Source organism: Anas platyrhynchos, chromosome 12 (assembly GCF_047663525.1).
Source record: "Anas platyrhynchos isolate ZD024472 breed Pekin duck chromosome 12, IASCAAS_PekinDuck_T2T, whole genome shotgun sequence".
Classification (NCBI taxonomy): domain Eukaryota; kingdom Metazoa; phylum Chordata; class Aves; order Anseriformes; family Anatidae; genus Anas; species Anas platyrhynchos.
Window position 1 is genome coordinate 13,833,391 of NC_092598.1, and position 27,795 is coordinate 13,861,185.

General features: G+C 37.9%; 2 protein-coding genes across 5 annotated transcripts; one reads left to right on the forward strand and one right to left on the reverse strand.

Moving 5' to 3' along the window:
- Positions 1–834: 834 nt before the first annotated feature.
- Positions 835–6,375, reverse strand: SLC7A6OS (solute carrier family 7 member 6 opposite strand). Of its 2 annotated transcripts, none has more exons than XM_072043806.1 (5): positions 6,171–6,375; positions 5,263–5,625; positions 3,198–3,404; positions 2,225–2,357; positions 835–1,690 (listed from the first exon to the last, which is right to left on the reverse strand). In XM_072043806.1, exons 1-5 carry the CDS (start codon positions 6,327–6,329, stop codon positions 1,569–1,571), a joined length of 984 nt encoding a protein of 327 aa, XP_071899907.1. In that variant the 5' UTR covers positions 6,330–6,375; the 3' UTR covers positions 835–1,568. The 2 variants fall into 2 exon arrangements, with proteins under 2 accessions (XP_071899907.1, XP_027322669.3); XM_027466868.3 differs by having other exon boundaries at positions 3,198–3,401; positions 6,171–6,374.
- Positions 6,370–27,455, forward strand: PRMT7 (protein arginine methyltransferase 7). Of its 3 annotated transcripts, XR_011812240.1 has the most exons (20): positions 6,370–6,535; positions 6,841–7,003; positions 7,758–7,794; positions 8,570–8,719; positions 9,975–10,083; positions 10,421–10,533; positions 11,727–11,968; positions 12,106–12,283; positions 13,339–13,466; positions 14,287–14,425; positions 14,987–15,070; positions 16,455–16,502; positions 17,589–17,678; positions 18,338–18,499; positions 19,606–19,680; positions 20,416–20,576; positions 21,723–21,819; positions 22,421–22,580; positions 23,625–23,769; positions 26,994–27,455. XR_011812240.1 is itself a non-coding variant. In XM_027466860.3 (18 exons), the coding sequence occupies exons 2-18, from the start codon at positions 6,909–6,911 to the stop codon at positions 22,577–22,579; spliced, it is 2,067 nt and encodes a 688-aa protein (XP_027322661.1). In that variant the 5' UTR covers positions 6,370–6,535; positions 6,841–6,908; the 3' UTR covers positions 22,580–22,632. The 3 variants fall into 3 exon arrangements, 2 of the variants coding, with proteins under 2 accessions (XP_027322661.1, XP_027322662.1); XM_027466860.3 differs by lacking the exons at positions 23,625–23,769; positions 26,994–27,455 and having other exon boundaries at positions 22,421–22,632; XM_027466861.3 differs by lacking the exons at positions 6,370–6,535; positions 23,625–23,769; positions 26,994–27,455 and adding an exon at positions 6,611–6,753 and having other exon boundaries at positions 22,421–22,632.
- The last annotated feature ends 340 nt before the right edge of the window (positions 27,456–27,795 follow it).

Consider the following 27,795-nt stretch of genomic DNA (forward strand, 5'->3'; position numbering starts at 1 on the left):
GTGATGGTACCAGGTTATCAGCTGGTATCTGCAGTATAGCAAAAGCAAAGTATCTAACAAAGGAAACAAGCTGTACCTTTCCAGAAACTTAAACCAAAGAGAGACTAACATTCAATACCCTGCTTTCTTCTGGACTCAAAGGAAGTTTAACTATGCGTGGAAGCAGTGTAAGATAATAAGAATTCTTGCAGGCGTTAATTCTGCACACGTCAACAAGGAATGACAATACCTGCATTTTCAATAACTGTTACACAACAGAACATGGCACTCAGTACGGTTTCGGTAGGCTTTGGTGGTTGCTGTGGCTTAGCTTTTGCTTGTTCTGTGTATTACGATTCAGATGCCAGACAGTGATCACTTGTCTCCGAAGAAGACGGTTGGAGGCTTTCCCTTTGCAAAGGCACAAAGACAACATAATGCTGAAAAAAAAGGGTAAACGCAATTCCTAGAACTTCTTGCTAGAAGCAAAGAAAATGGAGTAAGATAGGGGTTTTGTCAATCATCTAATTTAAATAGATGTATGATTAAGGTAAGGAATAGTCTCAGATTTATTATGGACTGGAGCAGGTACGCTAAGAAGTCAACATAAAAATTTAGCTATCCAGACTAAAAAAAAAAAATTTGCAGTCTGTTTCTCTGACAAAGGTAAAAACCAAAAGCTTGAGAGGTGTTGATTCTGCTAGGCAACATCACAACATCGGTCAGTATCAGCAGTCAAAACCCAGGTTACAGAAAATAAGACCTGTGCAAAGTTAAAGAAAGATGAACCTGTTCTAATGCTAATATTGCTTCAGCTGAACCAGCTTCCCTGATCTTTAAATAAGTGAAGAAAACTTAGTCAAAGATTCTTTATTTTACAATCCAAACGCACGTGTATTTTTCTACCCTAGTTACTGGGTTTCGGAAAGATCCAGCAATAAAACAGACACTCAAAGGCATTTTGCATGCTCAAGTAAATAAGGTTACTTGAAACATAGGAACAAGCACAGTAGAAAGCAATAGGAGAGAGTGCCTTTTCTGGCACTCCTATGTGCCCTCGTGGCAGATCTGTTCATGTCCGTATGATTAGTCATGACAGGAAGGCTTCCTGTCACAACCCCAGCATCGCAGCATTGGTGGAACAATCTCTTTTAAATCACATAGTATCTTCTGCTTGGAAAGAAAGTTTGTATTATCAAGTGTCTCAATTTATACCCACTTATTTAATATCTATCAGCTGATGCTGACTGAACATTGGTGACAGCTCAGATAGTGTAAAAAAAAAAAAAAAAAAAAAAAGCTTTTAGAATCTAATAGTCATACCTAGGCAGTAAGTATCAGGGTGAACCATGCCAGTCACCAGTTGTTTCACGATGTTATCTTAAAGCCAGCCACACAAAAATTTAGCTCATCTACATGAAGACTGGTTTCCTACTGTCCCAACAAGCACAACTTCTAGCAGAAAGTGCGTTCCCAGGTGTTTTGTTTTTTTTTTCCCTTCAAAATGTTTATGAATAGCCGTCAGCAGCTGTCTGGATTTTCAGTCCTACTGCACCAGTTCTGTACATCTCATCTTCAAAAAAACGCTATTAGTCTGAATCCACATCCTGGATCTCATCGTATCCAAATTCCTGTAGGACTTCCTGACGGTATTTGCTCCATGTTCTTCGTCTGTAACATTGGTCGTCATCACTGGAACTGTCTTCAGACTCTAAGGAAAAGTGCATCAACACATTTATGTTATTTCTTGGTTTCAGTTCAACAATTAGGTTTATCAGGCTACTGGAACTTCTTAAGCGATACAGAAGTTGTTCAAACTTTGTATTAATGTGTATTAGGTGAGATTTGATTCTACTTGTGTGCTGCAATGGGGAGTTAAGAAAGCGAAGACCGTTTCACAAGCGTGTGGAACCAAGTCATCTGTTCCTTCTCGAAATAAGCAATCCTTTGCAATTGCAGCAGCCTGAAATGGACTTCTTAATTCTGACTGCAAAAACACCAAGATCCATTGTAGTTCAAAGAAAGATAAATCTCTGTTTATAAAAAAAAAAAAAAAAAAAAGTTTCCAAAACCTCTGATCTTAAATCCTGTGCATCCAGAAAAGTAAGATTTATATATTTTAAAGCCAGGTACTATCTTACATGTTAGCTCTGCAAAACACAATGGAACAATTTAACTGTTCGCCTCAGCTCCCCCTACCGTCTTCCTTCAGCATGCACCCCAATAATATTTAAGAGAGGCATACCTTTTTCTCCATCATCATCATCTTCCTCTGCTAAGAATTCATCTTCATCAGGATAATCATTACGCCAGTTATTTTCATCGTTCTCATCATCTTCGTCTTCATATATTTCCCCTGGAACATGATCATCATCTACCTGCATATCAACACAGAACACAACATTCATTATTAATACAGCTACTTTGAAGTGAGCAGTTTTTCATCTACCTCTACAACAATTTTAAAGAGCCAGGAGATACTTATCTATTGCAAGCAATTATTCAACAGTTGCACAAAGCACACTGTAGAAAAATGTGTTGCAATGGCGATTTGCTTTAGGGGAAAAGTCAGTTAAGTCATGCATTTCAGTGTTCTTTTTCAGCATTTAAATGCTAAACTTAGACATTAAATTATTCATACTCACTTCAACAGTTCTTTAATAGGTCAAGAAAAAGCAGCTGCAGGCTCCTGATATGCAAGTCTGATTACAGTATCCATGAATTGAAAAAATAAAGCTTATATTTAACTAATTAACTCCAGTCACTGAAGGACATTTCTTTATCACAAGAAAATAGTTTGTATTAATATTATAAAGTCAGGTCCTCAAAAATTGAAAACATCCTCCCTTGCTCCTTTTCCCACCCAAATGTGTCTCCAACAACACACTAATTACTGCCTCCTACTTACAAATGAGATGTGAATTACTTAAGTTTATGTTTCCATGTCAAAATTTGTCACTTTGAAGCCTGCTGAATTCTTCTTAGTACCTGAGCTTCATCCCTTCAGTTTTCATTGTCATATTATAATTTGCTTGTTGACAGTAACATGAATGAGCACAAAAGTGGCAATTCCAGAAACACTACTACAGAAGTTACTGAGCATAAGGGTAGCATCTCAAACTATCTTTGTTGGCACAGCAACTTTTTGTCATAGAACTCTTAAGTACATTTATTCACAACCTTTCTACTTAAGAAGGGTCTATTTTTCACACCCTTACCAGTTCATATTCTTCTTTATAAGGCTGTACAGAGAGGATATTATGGATCCAGACAGGAACTGATGTTTCCATGCAGTAGATGTCATAAACGTACTCATCTTCTTTCTCACGGTGTTCCACTTTTTTATCATCTTCAGAAACATGTAAACGCTCACGGATCATCTCTACTGCATTGCAGAGAATCACATCTGGATCACCACTTTTCTGCTGGAAAAAAAAAGATTTCTCCTGAAGCCAAACACAAAATCTTATTATTTATTTTTAATATATTTTTTCTTTTGTGTTTGTTACTGTAGCCAACAGCTAGCTAAGGATGACATTCTGAAATCTTACACCGAAACATTTTCCCATTGGAACACTGATATTTGGAACATTAGCAATTTAAAACAGAAAGACCCCAAAGAAGTTTCCAATTACTGTAGTACTGTGCAGCTATGCCTCATTTCAGATAATAGGAAAAATGGGGACAAGTTCATCAGAAGCTGCTGAAGGAATATGAATAATCCTGTACAACTGTTAATCTGCTTCTGAAGATGTATGGGTTGAAAAGCCATGCCTTAAGATAGCCTGTGCTTTGTAGAGCATTATGCTTGTAACACTGCAGGAAAGGTGTGCATACAGCAGCACTGACACAATGCAAGTCTATAGGATGAATAATGAAGATGTGACAAATCAACAGGAAAAGACTGACAGGCCCTGCAGAGAGGCCTTTTATTTCCTTTATCTCCTCATTAAAACAGAAGAAATTTATTCATGCCTTCTCCTTCCTAACAAATCATTTGCAATATCTTTGCTTTAGCGACCTGCCTTTAAAAGTCTACAGGCTGATGTTTGCTGCCATTTTTTCTCTGCTAGAACTTTTTCAGAATATTTTTTGCCACACCAGTGGTATCCCCCAAACTGCTTAAGTATTTCTGAGGAGGAGCTACAGACTGGCTTTTCATTCACTTCCAAATACTTACAGAATCAAAGAGAAAGCTTTTCTTCTTCCTTTCAACACTTACTGCTAGCTCTAACAGAGTAAGAACAAAGCTCTGATGCTACTCAATTTTATCTGTGGTTTTCTGAACAGCAGAGTGATAAGTAACAGTTCAACTAACAAATCTCAGGCATCTAACACAAGAATTCATACTGAAATTTGATGGCAAAGCTCTAAAATGATCTACAAGAAATGCTAAAGGATGATAGCTGGTTCTGCACTGGTTCACCAGAATATTTTCTACTTTAAAACAAAGCATTTGTGTTTTCCTCAGAGCTGTGATGGGCTGCGTAAGTCAAGCAACCATCCTTCACTTACAGTGGAACAACTACTAAAGAATGCATACACAGCCCTTTTACCTCCTTTTCTGTATGGAGAAGAGTCTTTTAAATACAAAATCTTCTTAATATTCTGTATACATGGAAACATTACACAGAAGGCAGAGCTTCTGCATACTTGAAGCCATTGTAGATACTGAGCTAGATATTCGTCCAATCAAAGACATACTTAACTGATGAAAACAGGGGCTAAGTAGCCTATCAAACACCTGGAATACTGCTAGAAACAACATATACTAAAGAAAAAAAAGTATATTGGAATTACAAGAAGGGGACATTCAAAGCTATTTTTTCCTTTGGTAAATCTTGCCTATAAGTGACATTCCTAGGCATCTGGATGGATAAGAATACATTGAATTAGGTGGTTGTTGTGTTTTTTTTTTCTTTTCTAGCAAGTACAAAAGTTAAAAAAAAAAAGAAACACACACTCGTTAATCCACCTAACAGATGAACATGAGCATTAATGCATCTGAACAGAGTGCAGAAAAAACAGTAGTAGAAGTCTTTCCTGTAGAGGCCAACTCCATATGGCTTCTTCAACAACATTACTGCACTTTAGGGTCCTCATAGAAGTTGCTTCTCGTACAATGTATTAACTATTCCAACTTACAAATACCTAGTTAAAGCTCCTGTTAAACACTGGAATACTTACTATGCAAAAAAACTTCCACAACCGTCAGTTTGCCCACATGTACCAGTCAACAGCGACATAAAAGTACTCCAAGTACACTTAAGTCTATCTGCTGACCTGTGGGTTTGCTGCAGTTGCACTGGGGTCTTCTATCACCTCGTCTTCTTGTACAATATCAAACAGCTGGAATTTCCCACCACAGTCTGAACTCTCATCAACAGCACTCGTTTCCTTTTGCGAAGCATCTTCTGTAGCTTCACAGCCTGGTCTGTCACTGTCAGTTGATGCCTTGCCATCTGCAGCGGGTGCGTTGGGCCGATGGCTGGCTATTACACGGTACCGATTTTCCTTCCTCTTCGCTTCCTTGGAAGAACGGAGCTCCTGAGCGATCCGCTGAGCGCTTCCTAAGGAGGGCCGCAGGCTTTGCGCTGCTTTGTCTCGAGTGATCACTTCTTGAACGTACTTCTGAACTGGCTCGTTCTGGGTAGAGGAACAAGAAGGAGGAGGAATAGATGCAGTGACACAGTCAACACAATAAGCCACACTCCTTATGCCCCTCGCTGGAGGCGAGCAGCAGCTATTGCTGGCACATCCTATTTGAGGGCTGCAGTGCTAGTGCTCATAACAACACCCAAGTCACTCCTACTGCTTCAAGTAATGGAACTGCCAGCCTGTTCTCCAGATACAGGAAGAAGATACAAAATATTTGCAAACTGTAAGACCGTTCTTATATTATTTAAGGACACATATACTTTATGGCATAGAAGAACTCTCCAAATGAAAACACCTGCCTCGAAAAGACTCTGACGGTCCTACCTTTAAACCACAACATCCTTTACACCCTCGCCTGTGAAAAACAGCTCCAAGGAAAAAATAAATAAATAAATAAATAAAAGCTGTGGGTGGCTCATGCTGCGTAGCTGAGCCCCGGCACAGCGAGCTGGCAGCCCCCAACCCTAGCCCTCCCACAGCTCACGGAAGCTCAGGGAGCCCGACAGAGCCCCTCGCATCAGCCGCGCCTCTACCTTGGAGGAGACGGTGGCCACCAGCTTGAAGAGGCTCCTCTCCACCTCCGGGGCCCCGCCGGGCTCGGTGCGGGGCCGCTTGCAGGCGAGCAGCAGCGCCTCGGCCGGCTCGGGGCCGCCGCGCTTCCTCTGGACGCGCAGCACAGCGGCCGCCTCCATGGCGCCGCGCAGGGCAGGCCGGGAAGAGGGCGGCCGCTGGCCGCGGGCTCCATGGCGCCGCGCGGGGCACGGCGGGAAGGGGCGGCCTGAGGGGGAGCCGTGGTGGCGGCTGCTCGGTGCTTTGAGGGGAGGCGAGCCCGAGGCTGGTTGGGGACGGGGAGGAGGGAGCGGTGGGTCGTCGTGTCCCCCCGCAGCTCATTTCTGAGGTGGGTAAACGCTGCTTTCTCGCCGGAGCGGTTTGCTGTCAGCTTGTGGGCCCGCCCTCAGGCTGTGGGGTTCCCCCGGCATGAGGTGCTTCGCCGCGTGGGGAGGCGTTTTGCTTTCAGACAACGCCGTTTGATCGCATATTTTTCTGTGCTGAATCTAAGTTTGATCTTAAAAAGCGTTTATCCTCTTCGAAGCAGCGATCAGCGTGCTGGCAGAGGCGGGTGTATGAAGGAAAGTGTGTGTTTGCACCCAGAGTGAAAGTAATGTCTGTTTTCACTGGGTTTGTTTGTTTCCTTGTTTACAGACGCTATTTTGAGTGTTATATTGAAGCCAGTTCAGCAAAACTGCATGATATGTAAATAGAGGTTGATCATGAAGACCTTTTGTGGAAGAGCTAACCCGACCACTGGTGCCATGGAGTGGTTAGAAGAGGATGAGAACTATGACTACCATCAGGAAATTGCAAGGTATGCTGGCAAATAACCACACCACTTGCTTTGCTGTCAGTTTTTTGTTTTATCTCTGCAGAAATTCCAGGGGCATGAGATGAGCAGACTGTACAACAGTCTAAATGTTACAGTGCCCAGGGTTTTATGGTGCAGAATTATAGATGTAGAATTTTGTAAAGTATTCTCCAAATAGTTTCAATTTTTTAAAAACACTTTCTGAGGTTCTGATTTTTATACCAATACTCACCCAATTGTGGCAAAGTGTGTTGGCTAAATTTCTTTAAAATACATAACACAACAAATAATTGATGATCAGCTGTTTCTGGCTCAAGTGGTTATTAATTTAGCTTGAGAATTACATTGCATTGTGCCCTAAGTTACAACAAATGCTAGCTTTAGTGAGAGAATCTTGGTAACAAATGATAGACCATTATTAGACAGCCTTTCATTGCTTTGTTTGGCTTTGTATGAACTTGCATATGTCCCAGCTGTTATTTCACAGCTGTCTGATCTATGTACTGGATCCAGTGCTGAAGAGCCATGCCAGCAGTTAATTAGTTCACTCATATGCTGATGACCAGACCAGTGAACAGACTTCATTCCTTAGATCTGAGAAATCACTTGAGTCCTTAAAGTGTGTGTCATGGTTATCTACATGCTCATGGGCCCTGAGTCTATTTGTATTAGTAGGTGAAAACCAAGGAGGTTATATGTGCAGTTCTGTAGTGTTTTGCACTATGTAGTATTTTGATTGCAATTTTATTTATTGTAGATCACGCTATGCAGACATGCTTCATGATAAAGACAGAGTAAGTATAGAAGCAAGAAACTATTGAACGGTGAGAAAATACTAATTTTTCTTTTCTTGAGAAGCTGTCACTGCATGACTGTACAGGTTTCTTTGAAAGATGAAGTGTTCGGATTTGTACTCTTCAAGACCTGCTGCTGGATCAGGAGGTGCCTTCTTATGTCTGACTCTAGTACACTGCTGTTTACTGCAGAATGTGATATTTACACTCAGTAGCTGTGTAAACTCAGTAGCTGTTTTACACTGCTGTGTTTGTAACCCCTCTTAATGGCACATAACCAAAAGCTGCTATTTAGATATGTTGTTTCTCATGTACAAATGTCTTCCAGTAGATGTAGAGAGGAATCTAAATCCAAGATACTTCAGCTCTTGCCCTGGTGTAGGCCCTATATGAGTATTTTAGTGATTCTTCAGGGGAAAAAAAGATCAAAACCAAAACCAGTAGCATCTTACTTGGGTATTATTATTATTGCCTTCAAAAAATGAATTGTATTTGTAAATTATGCGTGCAGTGTAAATATATGACTGATTGGTGATGAGGAGAATGGTATGATGAGATTGTTTTGCTGTAAATGAACTTCTCCCTCCAAAAACGCTTGCCTGTGCTGACAATGGCTTTGGTATGATGGTACGACCGTATAGCATAAAAAATGTCTGTAGGCCTTTTTCTGATTGTAAACTCATATAGTCTGAGAAGTCAAAATTTCTGCACAAAAATATGAAGCTGAGAGGTCGCTGACACCCCCCCCCTTTTTTTTAAACTTTTATTTCCACAGAACATGAAATATTACCAAGGTATTCGTGCTGCAGTGAGCCGAGTAAAAGAAAGAGGTGAAAAAGCAATTGTTCTCGACATAGGGACTGGCACAGGACTCCTGTCTATGATGGCAGCTTCAGCAGGTGCAGATTTCTGCTATGCAATTGAGGTAAGCAGTTGTTACTGGCTACACGTGCTTGCATCCATGTTTATAACCTCTAACTACAGTTGTTGTGTCTTCATGATCAGTCATGGGTGCATTTGCTTTTCTGTACTTTGCTTTCTGAAGTGCAAATTTGATGCCTTTTTATGTGTGTGAAAAAGGTAAATCTTAAAAGAATGTAGTTGGAAAGGCATAAAACATTTTTCATTTTTGGGACAGCTTTTGTAAATGTAGAGATCATCTAAGTCAAATTTTACGGTGTTCTGACTTTTCTACTTAACAAGCCTCAATGCTGATTAATGTTTTTGAAAATTTTGAGTATTTTCAAACCATATTGCTGATCTTTGTAAGTTTCAACTCTTGTAGGTAGCTTCTAAGGCCACTAAAATGTGGATGACATCTTAATAAAATAGCTGTCTCACAAACTGATTATACCATTTCTGTGATTAGATATGGCTGTTACGGACTACGATGCTCTTACTTATGTTAAGGATAACAACAGGAACATTTTGACCAGTTTAAGTTCTCTTTTTTTTTTAATGTATATGAAGAAACAGAGAGCATTCGCTTGTCCCTAGGTCACAGTCTTTAGAGCTGTTGGTGCATAAGTTCTAATAGCAATGTATTATTCCTGCTTTGGAACTTGGGCTAGGTTCCAAGGTGGTCACAAATTTCTTATCCTAAGTAGTCAAATTGTGTGGCTGGGTAGAATATTTAATTTTTTTTAGTTTAAAAACAATCTGGTCATTAAGCCCTTCCAACACACTCTTCATCATTATGATTGCAAGCTATCTCCTTTCTTTATTATTCTCTTCACTCTGAAGGAAAGAGAACTTCTCTTCAGTGTCAGTAAGAGCACATTTTTGGAATGTTCCAGTGACCATTTGAGTGCTGGTTGCTTTTTTTTCTTTTATTATTATTATTGAGACAGAGCCTTTTATAAGGCATATGCATCTTAATTTTTAAAAATAATGAGTCTGTTTAATGTAAATGTTAAAAAATCATAAGATTTTTTTTTTTGGTTTTCAAAAGCTAAATTGGTGTAGCTTTTGGAGACAGCTGATAACTGGGTTGGTAACGGTGACACTGGAAGTCTATGAACTTTTCAAATGAGGCTTGCTGTCTTGTTTCATGGTAATGAACTTCAACTGCAGGAAAATATACAGTTGAATTTTTGCAGGGCTAAACATGCTGCATTTTGTGTTGTACTTTTGAAAGCTAATGTCAGCTTACCGGTTTGTTATACTCTTGCTATTTACAGGTTTTCAAGCCCATGGCTAATGCAGCTGTGAAGATAGTGGAGAAAAATGGTTTTCGTGACAAGATCAAGGTAATCAACAAGCACTCCACTGAAGTCACAGTTGGACCAGGTGAGAAATACAAGGCTAGGTTAAAAATCATTGGCAACTACTTCAAAACTGTGAAGGAATATGACTTTTTCTTATTTTCTGAATGTTATTAATTTATAAAAAAGGAAATTCTTTTTTCGCTAGAAAGTAATATTGAGAGGTTACTTCGAAAGGAAGTGTTTTTAGTAATATTTAAGTAGTCATTTTAATTTCTTAGTAAACTTCCATAGGGAATTACTTTGCATTCTTCAGCAGGTTCTCTGGCAGGAATAAATTTTTGAATGACTTGTCTTTTCAGCATAACATCTTGAAAGGCTTATACGGTCTTAGTATTACAATATTAAATTATGTCTTTTAGATGGAGATATGCAGTGTCGTGCGAATATCCTGGTAACAGAATTATTTGACACAGAGCTGATAGGAGAAGGTGCCTTACCAACATATGAGCATGCGCACAAATACCTTGTACAGGTAAGAAAATACATTCTGTTATTTATTCCTAGGGAAACTCTTGTCTTTTTTGGAGTAGGATGGAGGTTATATTTTATTTAGGCTTTTGTAGCGTTTGTAAATAATGCAGCAGCTGTGCTAATTTCTTATTCAGATAATAATTCACTACCTTCATTCCTAGAATAAAGCTGTTGGGCTACGTATCATAAATTACCATCTGTGAAATTATGCCTAATTTTATATTAAAACTAATAACTTGCTGCTTAGCAAATGTCTTTCAGAAAGGTATCTAGTTCTACTTTGGAGCTTTCCTTAGTAGTTGGTTCCAATGGCAAATAGGTTCCAAGATGTTTTCAAAAGCAATTTTTTTCTCCTCATAAATTTGATGGACTTCACGTCCTAGGCATTCATTTTCCTTGTAAGAGGAGGCACTTGCTGCCCAGTGTTTTTTTGCCTGTGGAGATAGTTTAAACAGTGTATTTAAATTAACAGCCAGTGTTTTTTTGTTTGACATGTAATCCGTGGGTATAATTTTATGGCTTTCTCCTCTACCCTTTTCAATTTTTCCCTTTAGTTAAAAGGTAGATGACAATTTAGCTGTCTAGACTTCATTTCACGTGTTTTACATATAAAGACAATGTCACTCCATAACTCTGTACAGCTTCCCATGTTTAACTCTAAATTGTAATTAGTATGTTTTGCAAAAGCATTGTTCTTGCAATTCAGTTAGCTCATAGTTCACATTGTTTTTCCTAGAACAATTGTTACGTTTTTTGCCCTTTAATCAAGGTCAAAAAGTTGTCATTAAATAAATATTTAAGCCATTATTTTTCTGATTTACTCATTGAAAACACAAATTCTGTGTTAATGTTGATAGCTTGATAATTATGTGCCTGGAGAAGCTCCAAATAGATTCCTCATCTCAGCATGAGAACTGCAATGCAAGTTTAACTCAGCAAATAAACTGTTCTATTGTGTCATTAATATAACAAAGTGATCTGGCCTTCTGAAAGACATCTGACAGGATGGATAAGTATAAAATTTCACAGAGGGGTAAAGAGAAATGTCTCTGAAATATTTGGAGTTTAAGATTTCAGAGTTTCCAGTCCAACTACTTTTTCTTTAAATTGTTTCATGTTTCAGCTGATTTAATTCTCGTGTGTGTTAAGAAGTCAGTTTATTGAATGCTTCTACCCTTTGTTTTGAACACTCAGGAAGGATGTGAGGCAGTGCCTCACAGGGCAACAGTGTATGTCCAGTTAGTGGAATCCAAAAGAATGTGGTCCTGGAACAAACTGTTTCCTGTTCGTGTTGAAGCAGAGGACGGTGAAAAAATTGTTGTTTCCCCTTCAGAAATGGAGAACTGTCCAGGTGTTCCTTCTGTTTGTGATATCCAACTGAACCAGATGCCTTCAAGTGACTTCACTATCCTTAGTGATGTGGTGACAATGTTCAGGTAAGCTAGGCATTGTTCTGTTCAAAGCAAAATTTTCCTGTTGTGCTTTTGATATAAATTGTGCATTTGGCTTAGGAAGCAGGTGAGAATTTCTGAAGAGTGCTGAGTATTTTTATAATTTTGATGCTTCTCTGCAGTGTGGATTTCAGTAAGCCCGTAAGGAGTGCTTCTACCTACTACAGAGTGCAGCTGGAGCCTGTAAAATCTGGCAAGGCACAAATCGTCCTTTCTTGGTGGGATATTGACATGGACCCCTCCGGGACGATAAATTGCACAATGGCTCCATACTGGGTAAAATCCACTTCTGCTTTCCAGGTAATGCTGAGCCTTCAGATACTTTCAGCAAATGACTTGCAGTAATTATTTTAAGTAAAGGTCATACTGGGTGATTTAAGCAGCTGTCTTGTAAACTGTATAGGAACTTTGCTACTATTTTACATATTGGAAAATGATAAATAAAACACAGAAATGCTAACTTTATTATTCACCCATTTTAGGTTTGCTTTAATGTAGAACTTAAAAACTGAAGCTACCTTCTAGACGTACAATTTTAATTTCTTTCTGTTACTTCCAAGAAATAAAACAAAGACTTCCACATATTTTTCATTAAATAGTCTCCATCCCTAGTCAAAATGTTAGTTTGGGTTGTGCTTCCATGTAGTTATTGTATTAAATTTCCAAATATGTGTTAGCTTTATGGTAATATATTTATATTTCCATAAAGAAGAAGGCTGGTGTGGAAAAATGATGAGTTGATACTGGATATTTAGAGGAATGGGAAAGCACTATTAAATCAGACTCCTGTGTTTTTGTATTGACATGTAGGATAAACTTAGTCAAACAGAAACTACACTTGCACTTAACTGTGTTTGAGAATAAAATTCAAGACTATCAAACTTCAGCTTAAAACACTTGCAGTGCAGAAAACAACTTTTTGAAACACAAAACAGTGGTGATGTCATATCAAAACGACACTAACTGAGCTCATTTGATACGTGAAGCTGCAGACATTGGTCACTGTCTTTAATTCAATATGGGTTTCTAATGTAAGTGAACTGTGTAGGCAAACCAGCATTAATAAATTATTTTTTTTAATTTGTTTTTCATTTCATAAAACACGAACTTAGTCACTCAGCAAGCTTGTGGTCTCTGGCTTATTCTGTTGTAAGAAATCTGCATCAAGTGCCTTCAGTACCCAGTATTAGGCCTTAGTCAGCCCTGCTAACATAAACAGGGTTCTTTCAACTAGTCATATATCAGTGCTTTGAAGTCAAGCGCATTCTTACTGATTGATTTCCTGTCATTTGTTTGCTTCTCATGTACTATTTATGAGTTAATCCCTAATGTTTTGTCTCTCAACTCCTTTTCAGTGGAGAGATCATTGGATGCAGTGTGTGTATTTTCTGCCAAACGAGGAGCCAATTCTCCAGGGTGAGAAGGTGTACCTGACTGCCTGTCGTGATGAGTACTCTGTGTGGTATAAGCTGCAGAAAGCCAGGTAACGATATGTAGGAAAAAAAAAAAAAGGGTGACACCTTATTCTAAGCTGCACTATTTGCTCTTAGAGCTGTGCTGTTTTGTGGAAGAGGAAGACAAAAAACAAGAGACTACAAAAATTACTAAAAATCTAAATGAACTAAAACTTGTTTAAATGAATGAGTGAAAAAAATAAAAAAGTGATTCATAGAAACACAATTGAGCTTTGGACTGCAGCGTTATCCCTGGAGGTGGTGTGTAGCAGAGGAATAAAAACTACTTGTAGTTGGTTCCTGGAACTCCTAAAACGTAACTTAGCTGAGCTGGAATGTAGGTAGGAGAGTGAAGGAATTGCCATTTTATCTTTTCATTTCCTATATTCCCAGTCAGCATCGTCTTTTTAACTTGAGAAAAAGGCATAAGGATTAAGCTCTCAAAAGGAGCTTAATCGTGTTGGTTGTGATGACAGTAGCAGCTAAGACTTTTTTTTTTAACTTTTTTTTTAAAAAAAAAAAAAAGGTTCAATTAGGAGTCCAAACAAGCAACTATTTTTCTAGAAGTTCAAAGCCTAAAATATCTAACTACCAGAGACCAGTCCAGTGGGATTTTATTTTTTTCTGTAAAGGCAAAAATTGGCCTTTTTGCTTCCTTTTATTTTGAAATGCAAAGTCTAAAAAAGTGTCACTGGGGAGCTAGTAAATTTGGACAAGTACCAGTGGAGTCTATATGCATTAATGTGCATGCTAGTTAAAATGCATGAATTTACCTGTTTGGGAAAACAAATCTCTGATGCTGTAGTTAATCTTTCATTTAATTTCTGCTTCCCCCACACGTACTTCCAGAGGAGAAGACAATAAAGCAGATGTTTGTGTTGAGAGTCCAATTTGTAGATGTCAGGCTCACCTTCTTTGGAATAGACCACGATTTGGAGAATTAAATGATCAGAACAGAACACGCCAGTACATCAAGTCTTTGATGAATGTGAGTGCATGTTACCTGTAGGTTTTCTGGCTTCTGTGACAGATGCATGTATTATTTTGTTTGTGCTGATTATTTTTGTAATCTCTTTCTCCCTTGCTAAGGAGTTTGCTCATAAAGTATATTTTATTTACATCACCAAATGTAAGTTGGATTTTGTCATGGTATGACCTTTCAGTGGTGTTTTTTTTTTTCATTATTCGTTTTTTGCTTTAATATCAAGCAGCCATTTTTGGAGAGGAATTTGTAGCAGCTCTGTCTACTTGTGAAAAGCAGCATTGGTGGTTGGATGAAGTCAGGCTTTTTATGATCACATGTGGAAGTCAGAACATACATTCTTCTAAACGCCCATTATGTGTTTGTGCAGACTTTTTCAGACCTAAAGCAAGGGGTTATATGAACATTTCTTAGAGTAATCTGTTCTGGTTGAAGTGCTTGTATTAATCATTGTGTCCTTATTTCCTATGGAACTGTGTGAAGTGGGGAAGAATGTCTTCAAAATGTCTAGAACTCGAACTCTTTCATCTGGAATAGGAATAACAATGGCAATTTATTTTCCTGTAGGTTCTGAGAACAGATAGTGTTTGCCTTTGCATCAGTGATGGCAGTCTGCTGCCTGTGCTGGCTCACTATCTTGGAGCAAAGCAGGTATATTACTTCCTCCTGTTTATTTTTTTCCTGATCTTTTCATTTTAACTTGGTGTTTTGGGTTCTGTCATACCCACGGCCCATTATTTAATTATTTCCAGAGCCTCTTCAGTGCAAAATGGGAAGGAGGCTCCAATTGTGTTGAAATGCAGGCTAAATTTGTCTGTTCAAGCTGAAGTCTAGGGAGATAACAGTAACCAATTTTGATGTTTACCAGTGCATAGCCTTGAATGGAAGTGCTGTTTTTCATTTCTCGTTGATTGCTGTTTACCTTCTTATATCTTGGTGCTTTCAAAAATACTCTTTCTACCGACCAAAATGTCTGGCAGTTTTTTTTCTTTTCTGTTCACCATTCTATAATTACATTTATTATCTACTCTGAAGTGAAAGGGCTGTAACAGCAAGATAAGAGGCTTTAAGAATACCGAATCTGTGTAGATGTAAGACTGAGCATTGCCTGGCTGGCTCCCTTACATACATACCTTACGTGATGTGGGCTTGCAAAGGGCCTTCAGACTAAAATCTGAAAAATCAATTGGACTGAATATACAGGAATATCTAATGTCTGATACACAGTTTGAAGTAAAAATCTATTCTGCGTTTGAAAGAGCAGATGAATGGATATACTCTGGATAACCTCTGAAATACTTAGCTTTGGGAAAGCTTCTCTCGGCAGAAAGGTACCAGTAGAACTGACACTGTAAAATACAGTGTGGGTAAAGGAGCTTTAAAAGATCAAATAGAATAAAGGATAGAGATACTAGCTTCAAAAGGCTGGTGTGCTGCAGTGCACATCAGAGCTCTCTCCAGCTAGCATGATCAGATCGTGTTAAACCACACTTAAAACTGGTAAGAACCTGATGGGGGTTGATTTGTTACACTGGTGATGGGGTCAGTTGTAAGTGACCTGTTTCCTTTCTCTGCTGAGCTGAAGTCAGGGTGATGCACTCCTTATACACATACTTCTAGGCAGAAATCAGTTCTTCCTAAAGATCCCATCAGGATGAGCCTAAATCCCCAAACTGCTGTCAGAAAAATTTGAACATCTAGCTGACTGCAGCCTGGGTTTGAGGATTTTGCTGTAAGAGCTTCCTTTTTAGCAATATCCTTGTATTTATGCAGGGGTAATACGTGCCTAGAGCAAACAATGTTATGTGCATCTTGAAAATGGAAAATAAATAGTTGCAGTCTATTGTGTATGTTTTTTTTTCTTGTGCAGCTGTGAAAACACATTATTTAGCCTGTAGCTATTGAGTGTATTTTGTTACTGTTTAAGAAGCATGTGACAATGGGCTGTAGAATGGGCATGTAGTTCATTAGGGCATCAAAATATTTCCCTTGCTGTTTACTATGTAATCTTTTAACTGTTATGTATTTTCTTTAGGTATTTACAGTAGAAAACTCTGCTGTGTCCCGTTCTGTCATGGAGAAAGTGAGTTTCAATTTTGTCTTGAAGTGGTAAATGAGCTCTTGGTATTTCTAATGACAAAGCTGATGATTTGGATTGTCCTTACATAATTGCTTGGGAGTTAAATAAGATAAGTGAATGCATTTGATCATACAGTTTGACACAACAGTGGGAGGCAGAAGGATACTGGGGGGGAGGTGTTGTTCATGTTTTTTAATAAGTTGTACAGAGCTGTGTGCAAATACTTGGAGGAATATACATGTATCCCATCTGAAAGATGTCCAATCTCACAGCTGTAACAAGCCGAATAGGTCACTGGGTATGTCAACCTGAGCAGAGGGAGTTAAAACTGCAAGTGCTTGATCTCTCCTTGCAGATACCTGCCTGAGCTTCTGCTCTGCTGCTCTCATTGTGTTGCTGATAAAAACCAAGCTGTTTGTTTCTGAAGTTTAGTGGATTGTGAGGGCATCATGTAGTTTGTACCAGTCTAATCTGTACTGCTTTTAAGAGAAAGTAGACAGTGAATCCAAACTGCAGGTGATTTTTCAGCTGCTCCTTCAGGTAGAGTTCAGGTAGAGCACCTCTGGTGAAGTGCAGACTATTCAGAAGAGGCAGCTAATATCTAAGAAATGATTAGAAACAGTTTCTTGAAGTGCCTGGTCATCTGTGTCTGTTTCAGATGGCACTATATAGTCCTAAAGATTATAAAAACGTAGGCAATTTAGGATGCAAATCTGGTTTCAATCGCAAGCCAATTATTCAGTGTATTCATAGTTCCAGTAATATTTCTCTTTCTTGACTGTCCTTCCTATATGCTTCTGAGTGAAGGTGAGGCAAATGTTGCAACATCTGCCTTTTATGTACTTAACTGAAGGAATAGGAGAGTCATGTACTTTAGCTCACTAGGTGTGACATTTTGGCACTAAGTGTGCACCCTTCAGGAACAGGCTTGTATCATCCTCAGGGCTGAGTTAATGAAGGCATTTTCTTAAAATTTCTTGTAGGTATTTCTTTCGTGTTTATTTTTTTCTTTGTTAAATTATTATTTTGATACAGGTTTGAATTTCAAGTGTAGATTTTGATAAAGACAGAATATTACTTTTATTTTAGTTTTTTAAGGCAAATCATCTTGAAGATAAAATTAAAATACTAGAAGCACGTCCTGAGTCACTGACGTCATCTCATTTGGAAGATAAAAAGGTATGTAATAGTTGTCCTGTACTGAATTTCAGTGGCCTGGCAGGGAGGGGAGAGTGAAAATGACTTTTATTTTCCTTGTGTGCTACTGTAACCACAATGAACCACAGTTCATACAAAGTGTAGCGAGCTGACAGTTAAGACTTCCTCTTACTGAAACTAAATAAAGCTTAATCTAAAGGCTTTGGGTTGGTTTTCATTTTTTTGCTTTGTTTTCCAAAGGATATGACTTTGCTTTCTTGCATAATCTATACCAGTTTTAACAGCAGTTAAACCAGTTTAACTGTGTATGTGTTGCTAGTCTGTAGTTCTTCCTGAAGCCAATCAATAGATCGCAATCAGGATGTACCAGCATCCTTAAATGAAAATTTTCAGAGCTCTCTGACTCTTCTTCCAAAGCTTTCCAACTGAAAACTGCAACTTTTTTTTTTATTGGACTTTGTTGCATGAAATTTCATTTTAGAATTCACTGACTAGAACCCTAAAAAGATTTATGTTATGCAGTGTATGCAGTAATTAAATCTGTTTGGAGAAGTTTTTATCTAGGTGTCTGTGCTTGCTGTATAGCATTGTCATCTAGTGAAGTTATAAACAGCCTGTGTTGTTGTTGGAGCTGTTGTTCTTTATGATAATGCTTTTTATCTCTTCCTTTGTTTGCCAAGATTTCCGTTCTTGTTGGAGAGCCGTTTTTCACTACAAGTTTGTTGCCGTGGCATAACCTGTATTTCTGGTATGCTAGAACAGCTGTGTCCAAGCATCTTGCCAGCAATGTCACCATCCTCCCTCAGTCTGCCTCTTTGCACATGATGATTGTGGAGTTTCAGGTGAGGTTGTTCAGAACCACTTAATATTAATATGAATTCACTTAAAACTGAGTACTCTTTCAGGAGTTTTTAATGCCAAGTTTATCTTATCTTCATACTGTTCACTTTGATATGCTTTGCACTTACCACCTGAGGAAAGAATAAGGAACATCTTGAAAAAATAAGTTTTGCCAAATCAACAATCCCTTATCAGAAAATTACCTTGAATTTTTTTGCCATTTTCATTGAAAAGACTGAACGTTTTAAAGTAGTTCTTTAGGTTATCACTGAAGCGTGTCAGAACTGTGGTTATTCATAAAATGTTACATTCTGTAAAATAACAATTTTTAAAATGATTTTTTTTTAGTGTAAGACTGTAAGCAGGATTCATAATTGCATGTTCATTTTCTTTGAATGACTGGAGACTGCACACAGTTCTAAACTTGGGCATAATAGGGGTCATACTACTTTGAAAAGTAATCTTTCAGAAGTTTTACAAAGGTACACTTTTTTTTATTAAGGGCCCTAAGATGGTCAGTAAAGGTTATTGAGAGTTTGCTTACAATGACAATGGAAATTACAGAAGTACTTAATATGCAAAGTTTCTGTCCAATAGCAAAAGTGAGGGAATTATTTAGTCTGAAATTCACTAAAATATGAAACAAAACATGGTATATTCACATAAACATAATCTTCAGTTAATCTTTTCAAGATTCCAGCTTTTTAATCTCTCTTTTCTTCCTTCTGATTTCATCAACTGTGTAGTTTTGTGTCTGAGCCTTGTTTCTCTTAGTAGTTTCCTTGTTCTAGTACTCTTTAGCCTTGTTGCCTCACTTTCACCTTTAATTTGTGCATCTCAGAACATGTATGTTCTTTTTTCCTGGGGGACTAATCACCCACACGGAGTACATTTACATGCCTGTCACGGTTTTCTGCAGAAGTGTAGAGAATATGAAATGAGAAAATAATGTAAATCTGAATCATGATATAATAGGAAGCAGGTGTTTAAGGACAAATCAATCAATGTTTTTAAGTAGGTGTATGCAGTTTACTAACAGTTGTTCTGAGTTCACAGATAAAGCTATTTCCAGTAACAGAGCTGAAGTATATCCTATTTTTCTTTTTAGGACTTATGGAGAATCCGGAGTCCTTGTGGCATCTGTGAAGGTTTTGATGTCCGGACTATGGATGATATGATTAAAGTAAGAAGACTGAAAATAATTTCAGCACAAGTCTTAGCAAAAGAGAACAAAACTAACCTTGGCTTAAGGAGAAATTTATCTAGTGACTGTTTAAAACCGTGAATGTTAGACAGAATAGCATTGTTTCAGTTTCTCATAAATATTGTGGCTCTTTAGTTCTTGTAAAAAGGGTGTTGGGATTGTGCATTTCTTGTCATTTGTCAAGCTGTTCGGTTTTCAGTTTGCCTTGAAAATGCTTCCATTATCCAAAAAGAAAAATCCTGTGCTTGAAATAAAATCAGGTGGGAGTTGTTTGTAAATGAATCCTGCAGGACTTACTTGCCCTTGCAGGTACTTTTGAGAAAAAAAGGCTCTTTGGTGTCCAAGAAACAGGTATGATGGGCAAGATTTTTATCTCCATATTTGAGGTAGCCATTTAGATTGCCTTTCTAGTCTTTGTGGAGGAGTACAGGTAGTTCTAGAGTAGAGTTATCTCAAGGGAGAAGAGAAGCTTAAATGCATTATATCTTGAAAGTGCATGTTTTTGTCTGACTACTGAGAACTGTAGTCCTAGCAATTAATTCATGTATGTACTATATTTTTTCCCTTGTGCTAAAGAAGTACAGTCCTGTTCTCTTGGAACTTTATTGTTTAAATATTCTGGGTTTGGGATACAAAGTTAACTTGAAAACAAGGACAAGTTGCCTTTGAGTTGTTTTCAGATAGTTTTTTTTTTTACTTTTTTTTTTCCTTCAGAGTTCTATCGATTTTAGAGAATCTAAGGAAGCAGAACCTCACCCTCTGTGGGAATATCCTTGCAAATCACTCTCTGACCCCCTGGAAGTTTTGGTGTTCGACTTCAGAGAGACTGTACCACAACACTGTCTCAGCACAGAGGGTTCTGTAAATCTTTTACGGTGAGTTTTCTCATTGCAATAAATGTTCTCACCATAATTATTTTTTTTCTTTTTTTTTTAACCTCATCTTTAAACTGTGTGTTTGTTACGGTTAGCTAGTGGGATTGTACTTTACAGTTTTTAAAAATGTAACCTAAAGTTGTGGAATTCACTTTGACATAAATTTCCTATGGTTACTCACAATGGGCTGTAACAGTAAGGGTAGTTTCTCAGATAATATACCCTTATTTCATAAATAACATTTTGTCAGCTTTTACCATGATTTAAAACATAAGCAGGTTAATTTATAGTTTATAGAAAACAAACTATTGTCTAGAAGGTTTTAATTATGAAATTTGTTCCTTGTTGCTGAGTTCTTGCAGACAAGGCTTCTACTTACCTTTCCATATTACTCTGTTTAACAGCTTTGAAGTGTCCATTATCTTTCCCTTTAACAATATTTTAACAATCTTGATATTTTTTACATCATCTGAGATACTTTTAACTATAATCTAACTACAGTTTGTAGTTATTTCTATTTAAGAATGAAATGCAGTTAAGAATTAAAAAATAGGAAGAAGGTACTTTTGTCTATCTAGTTTACATAACTTAAACACTATTGCAGTTGTATGTTTCTCTTTGTGAAACCAAATGAACGATTTCACAAAATCCAGAACCATCTGCATATAGGGTCTCTGTGCCTTTGCACTGGTTGTATTTTAGAGGCAACGTGCTAGCATGACCTTTGCCCCTTCTGGAGCAGAGACTTTAAGTGAGACGGGATGTGTGGTTTTCCCCAGAATGCAAAAACAATATAAACCGGGGTCTCTGAAGGATGTACTCCCCAAATACACTGTATAATATATGCTGTGTAATCTTGACTGCTTGTTAAATGACCGTGTTTCTTAAAAGATTAGTTATGACTTATGTTCCTCTTCATTTTATTTTTTAGATTTCATATCTGCAAGTATTTAAAAAGTTGCTACCTATTTACCAGATGTACCTATTTATCTATTTTATTTATTCTGCTCTTCAACTTTTATACACAGAAACAAGTTATTCATGCTCTCACCCAGGCTGTGTGAGGAATAGGTTCAGTGTTTAAGATACAGTATTATATAAAGATAATGTTATGATGATGGGTTTTGATCCCTTACCTCTCCTCAGGAAGGGAAAAAGCCATGGAGCAGTTTTGTGGATGGAATATCATCTTACTGCTGACATCTCAGTTAGTACAGGACTGACGCAGATTTCAAATGAAAAGGTACTCCTTCAATCTACTTTTATTATCTCTCAGAGTCTGTAGGATTACAGTGCTAAAAAATGGGTCTCTGCTGGCTATGCTTGGTTTATATAGTGCTCTTTGTTACACTCTTTGAATATTATATAGGCAGAACTAGTAGAGCTATGTGTTTATACTTTTGGGGGGAGCGGGAGATGAACTTTAAGAGAGTCTGAGCTGTAGTATCAACTACATGCAGAACTCAGGATGCTAGTTCAACATAGCATTTATACAAGTTACATACAACTCCTTTTATACAACTTCCTTTTCTCAGTTTAACAAAAGCAAAAAAATGGAGGGGAAGGAGTATTTTTGGTACTCTATGTAAATGTTCTTTGACCAAGTCTGTCTGTTGTCTACAACTTCAGTGCAGAGTGTGGCATTTTAGATTGCAAGTTATGCACTCCTGTAATGAATGGTTGGCAATGAAAGTGATAACTTTTATCTGGTCTTTTTATACTGAACTGAGAACAAGAACTCTTGTGCTCTCATTGCATTGTAATAATAATACTAATATCCACTAATAGTCCAGTAATAATATCCTACGGTTGTAACTACTTTCACTTTTAACTCTTTTCTGTAGGGAAACTGTGAATGGAATCCCCACTGCAAGCAAGCTGTCTATTTCTTCAGTTCTGTTATTGAATCAGAAATTCTGGCAGACCTTCCTAGTGCTGTCACGTATGCTATAAATTTTGACACAAAGACAGGAGATATTGCAATGGATTTTAAACTATTATAAAGTACTTTCCTTTTATTTCTAAATTATAATAAACTGATACAGTATTCTTTGTATGGCAGAGGGTTTTTGTTTGGTTGGTTGGTTGGTTTTGTGCTCAGAAAGCAAACAAACCATTCTGAAAAATATTTTTAAAACTTTCTTGTTTTCAAAATGTATAGCTGGGGAGGCAGAGAGAAATGTTTTAAGGACCTGTATTCCCAACAGGATTTATATTATATCTGTACACCTAGTTATTGCCATCAGTTTCATTGTGAAACTACGTGGTATTTCGGGGTTTTAAATGTTAAGGGGATAAAAAACAATGGATGTACTGGCTATTACATGGTGTATCAGTGGATGAAGACACTAATCTTTACACTGACATTAGATAGAAATAAGTTAAACACACCTGTTTTTAGGCTTGCTTTTGCCACTGTAAAATGGAAACTAATCGTGAGAATGCACAAAAAGAAACCCCAAGTCAAGCTACACAGGTGTAGCAGTACGTGTTAGTACACATATTAAGGAAAAGCAATGTACATTGTGGTTAGTATTAGATTGAAATGTTTGGTAAATTAAAGTATGTTGGACTGACATTCTGCTAGAGTCTGATATGCTGCATTTCTGAAGAGACAGTGGCCCAAGTTTGGAAGGATATACCTGGAGATTAGAATATGTACGTAATCAGGTTATTTCAAAATGACAAACTGATAATCGTCTGACCAGAAACAAAAGAAAAAGAGCCAGAGTCTCAAAACTTGCATATTGTAGGATATATGTAATTCGTGTACATGATCAAAATTTTGGCTTATACTCATTCTCTCAGTGGTCTGAATGATATCTGCAAGTTCAGGTAAGTTGTGTGTTGTTCTGCAATAGATGTTTTCCACAGCTGAGGTTTTCTTAGTTCCATTCTAAATCATATTGGCAGAGGTTGCAGTGTGTGACCACGTGTGTGCAATTAATTTTGATTTAGATGGACAATCAATTGCTGTATCTGTTTTGTACGTGTGATCTATTAAGTGAAATAGAAAATCAATGTACTCTCTGTCCTAAATTATGTCAGCCAGCTGCAGGGATAACTGCTTGCCAGAGCTACTCCTGTTTCCTCTGCACAGCAACTTCTGTCAAGTGATAGGAATGGTGGAAAGAAGCCATGAGGGAGCAGGAGCCTACTCTACTTTGCCTTGTCACCAAGAAATGTAATTCTGGTGAGTAAGAATTTTAATTCCTAAGAGCGTGATCATATTTATAGACCTGGAAGCCATCTAAAATATTGCTAAATTTTTCAGAACTGTTTTCCTGACAGACATTTTAGACCCAGTAGTTATTACCATACTTTCGAAAATTCTGCATTTTTATATTAATATCATATTTATATGTAACATCAATAAAAGACAGTTGTGCAAATCTGAATGTATTGTGTAGCTTCTAGTTTCTTGGGGGAGAATGCAGCAGAAAACAGCTAGATACTGCCTCCTGTGGCCTGACACAGAAAGCTTGAACTGCTGTTCTGCTGTACAAAAGGCTTCTGAAGGTGCTTTACACTTACTTCTCAAATGATGCAGGTTGTAACAGAAGCTTACAGTATTCTGAAGGGAACACAGAATGAAAAGACAGAAATATATTAGAATTTATATGTTTAAAAAAAAAACAAAAGTAAAACCACAACTGAGGTTACAGTATTTTGATGTCTAATGTTAACCATGTTAACCTTCTCAAAGATAACTGTGTACATATGTGCCTGAATCATACTACTTAAGGAAAAAAAAAATCAACATAATTTGCTGATGTGCAAAATGGAAGAAATCCGTGTTGATGGGAATTTGTAGTTTGTTATTAGTATTATATGTGGGAGATGTGTGGTCACTGCAGTAGGTATTAGGCATGGTGACCTAGAGGTATTCTTAAACCACCTTGATAATGAGAGACTTGACATTATTGAGACTCATAGGTTGGTGTAGTGAAAGCGAAAGCCATAAGGAGCCATAAGTGGCATATCTGCAGAATTCTGCTTCCAGAACTGAACTATGGCAATTAGTATGAATCACATTATCTTCATGTGATGAAAAACATCTTAAGCTTCAAAATGCCTGGAGCAGTAATTACACTGCTGCTGTCCAAAAGGGGGGTGGGAGGCAAAGCTGGAAAGCTGGAGCACTGTGCATATTTTAGCACCTGTGGGTTCCTTAGAGGGAAAAACTGATAGATGTGCTTGGGAAACCTTGTGCATGTATTAATCCTCTGTGAGGGCTATCAACATTGTGAATGGTTTCTGGTTACAGTTATGCATTCAGACAGGCACTGAAACTGCTTTGGGGATTTGATTAGAACATGCTGGAAGCTGTTATGTTGAAGCAAACCCTTACAGTTGGAACATTTTCACAAAGGTCACGTCATTCATCAAATTCTGTTACATACAAAAGATGATTGTGTTGATAAGAATCTGGGTGAATGAGGGGAAGCTTTGTTCACCTGTAATTAGGAGGAGTTAGCATATGTATCAGTATTCCTTGGCTTTTGTAAATTCTTCAGGGTAAAATTTAAAATCTAGTGTGATATGTAAATTGTGTGGAAAACAGCTTCTTATAGGGGATACTGGCATTCTTTACATATGTGTGCTTTTAAAGCAAAACAAAACAAAATACTTTCATCTGTCCTCTTCCACAAGGCATTTTACTGCAGGCACACAGGAAGAAAAAAAAAAGCCATTTTATCAGAAAAACACATCTACCCAGCAGCAACATTTAGACTTCTATTTGTTCCCAGACCCAACAGAAGCATTGCCATGATGTTCTGAGTTGAGCTTCTGGCTGTTGGCATCTTACTAAGCAGAACATCCTGTTTACTCTTGGAAGGAAACTTACTCTGTGCTGCCACCAGAGGCATTTTTTTTTCGCTAAATGACAACAGGTTTGATCCTGACTAGGCCTGCAGGCATAGATGCATGTTTTAAAAGAAATACGATCCCCCTGCCACCACTGAACTAATAGTATTATAGCTTGTATATTACATGAGAGCCAGTGTGTATCTGCATGATTTTTATTTTTTTTTTGTGCCACAAGAGATGCTTGCACTGAAGACACAGGTTTTATTTAGGTATTAAGAATGATCGTCAGTCAGAAAGTTTTGCCATTCACGTTTAAATTCCCTATTGTGGTTCTGCTGCAAAAGTAACTTTTCTGTAGCATTGAATTGTGATGAAAGTTTTAGTAAAACTTGGGTGGTTGTTACTGTGTGGTTATCACACCACTAATCCACAAGAGGGTGCTGAAAACCCACTTTTATTTTTTTAATGTATTTTCAGTTCATACCTATTTACTTCCTGCAAGGAAAGGTGCACAGACTTTCAGTGCAGCTATCTCATTTTCTGTACAAATAAAATGCTTGTGATTTTATAAGATACATACACATACATGTACTGAAATAGAAAACTAGTACAAAACCAGTGATAACTGCTAGTAAGACTAATACGGACTTGCACCTACAATAAAAAGGCAGGTGAGATGTCTCATGTTAAGTACACCGAATGAATAATACTTTATGGAAGTGAGATTGTCTTAGTCCTGATGAAGGACAAGTCTTGCATTTTATTTAAAGGGTATTTTAAGCCATGGCAGCTGCAAGTTTTCTTCCTGTGTTTGCAGAAAGGTTATCTTTTGTCTAAGGGCTGGACAGTTCAAGAACTGGGATCAAGGAGCTTGCTTTTCTCCTTCATTAGTCCCTTTGAAACTGCTCTGTGTAGGCTTCCTGCATTTAACAAGATAGAGGATGCAGTTCAAGACTAATTCATTTAGGCACTCATCTTTTGTATTCTATTTGTAGTTACAGCTGGTTGTTAGGAGGGGAAGAGACTTACAGCTTCTTAATGTTAGATATTTTTTTCTAGTGATGATTGTGAGCTTGCAACACCATTTTACCTTATTGACTCTGGGGACATTGCAAACTGTTAATTTGGTTTGGTACTTGTTTTCAAACTCAACGTGTCCAGTCATTTAATGTGGATTAATGATTAAGATGCTTTTTCTCAGAGAGAGGTATGTATAATTATCCACATTTTTCAGATGAGGAAAAAGCAAGAGTGCTTTGTGGAGGCGTTAAAGTGTTTCATCTGCCCAGAGATCGCTGTAAGATTAGGGCCTCGAGAGCTAAAAATGTCTTGCTCAAGGCCATGCAGAGTAAACTAATCCCCTGACTCCCTTGCTCTGCTTTAATCATTTGTTTTCTTAGTGCAGTGTGATTTCAAGTGCAGCCTTATGAGGTTTGACCGAGATACAGCAGATAAAGGCTCAGAGGCAGCAAATCCTTGGATACTTCAGTAATTAAAACCATGGTTTTTTAAAAAAAAAAGTGTATATACATATAAGGCCATAGGGTTTTGTTTTTGTTTTGAAAGGCTGTCACAAAGCTGACCCAGTTTTTTTTTTTTCCCCAGCAGGATTCTTATCTAGGATTTGAGAACCCTAAGGATGCCTCTTCCGTGGACAAGGGCACTAATGAAAGAATGAGAGCTGATTATCTTCATGTATGTGAAGGGAAAGCCCTACACTGGAGGGTATTCTTCGCAGTTGTGTGGGTCCTGGGGTATGTTAGCTCTGACATGCACCCTGGAGACTGGACAAGCAGCCTTTTCTCCTTCCTAAGGGTTTTGCTCAAGTGCAACTGCCTAATGTACTGCAGCAGCAGTGTGTTTTTTGTGGATGTTGTCTCTTGTTCCTCTCATTTTCTGCAACCTCTGCTTTTTCATGCCTTGTACATCACTCTCCAAGGTGGAGAGTGGCAGTTGTGCAGTGGAAGAAATAATGGGCACTGCAATTCATTGGGCTCCTGCTTCTCAAGGCTGATGGATCCTACTATATATGTACTCCAATAAAGCAACTACTTGCTTCATGTTAAAGAGTATCTAAGAAACCAATTATTCACAACCCTGAGAATCAGCAAATAAATCAAGCTGCTGCGATGAATGGCGTTGGGAGAGAGACAAACAGCATTCGTTACAGCACTTGAATGTGTCATATTTCTCCTCAACTGTAATATTTCTAGGAAACATTGAAGTGACTGTGCTGTAGGCCTACATACATAATCTCATATCCACTTTGCAGACAACTGCAAAGTCATTTACACTGAAGGATTGATGATCAGCCCTGTCTCTAGTCAGAAAGGGCTGTGAAAGCATGCGGAACTAATTAGCAACGAAGCGACTCTCCCGGAGCCTCCAGCTGGGGAAGGGGATGGGA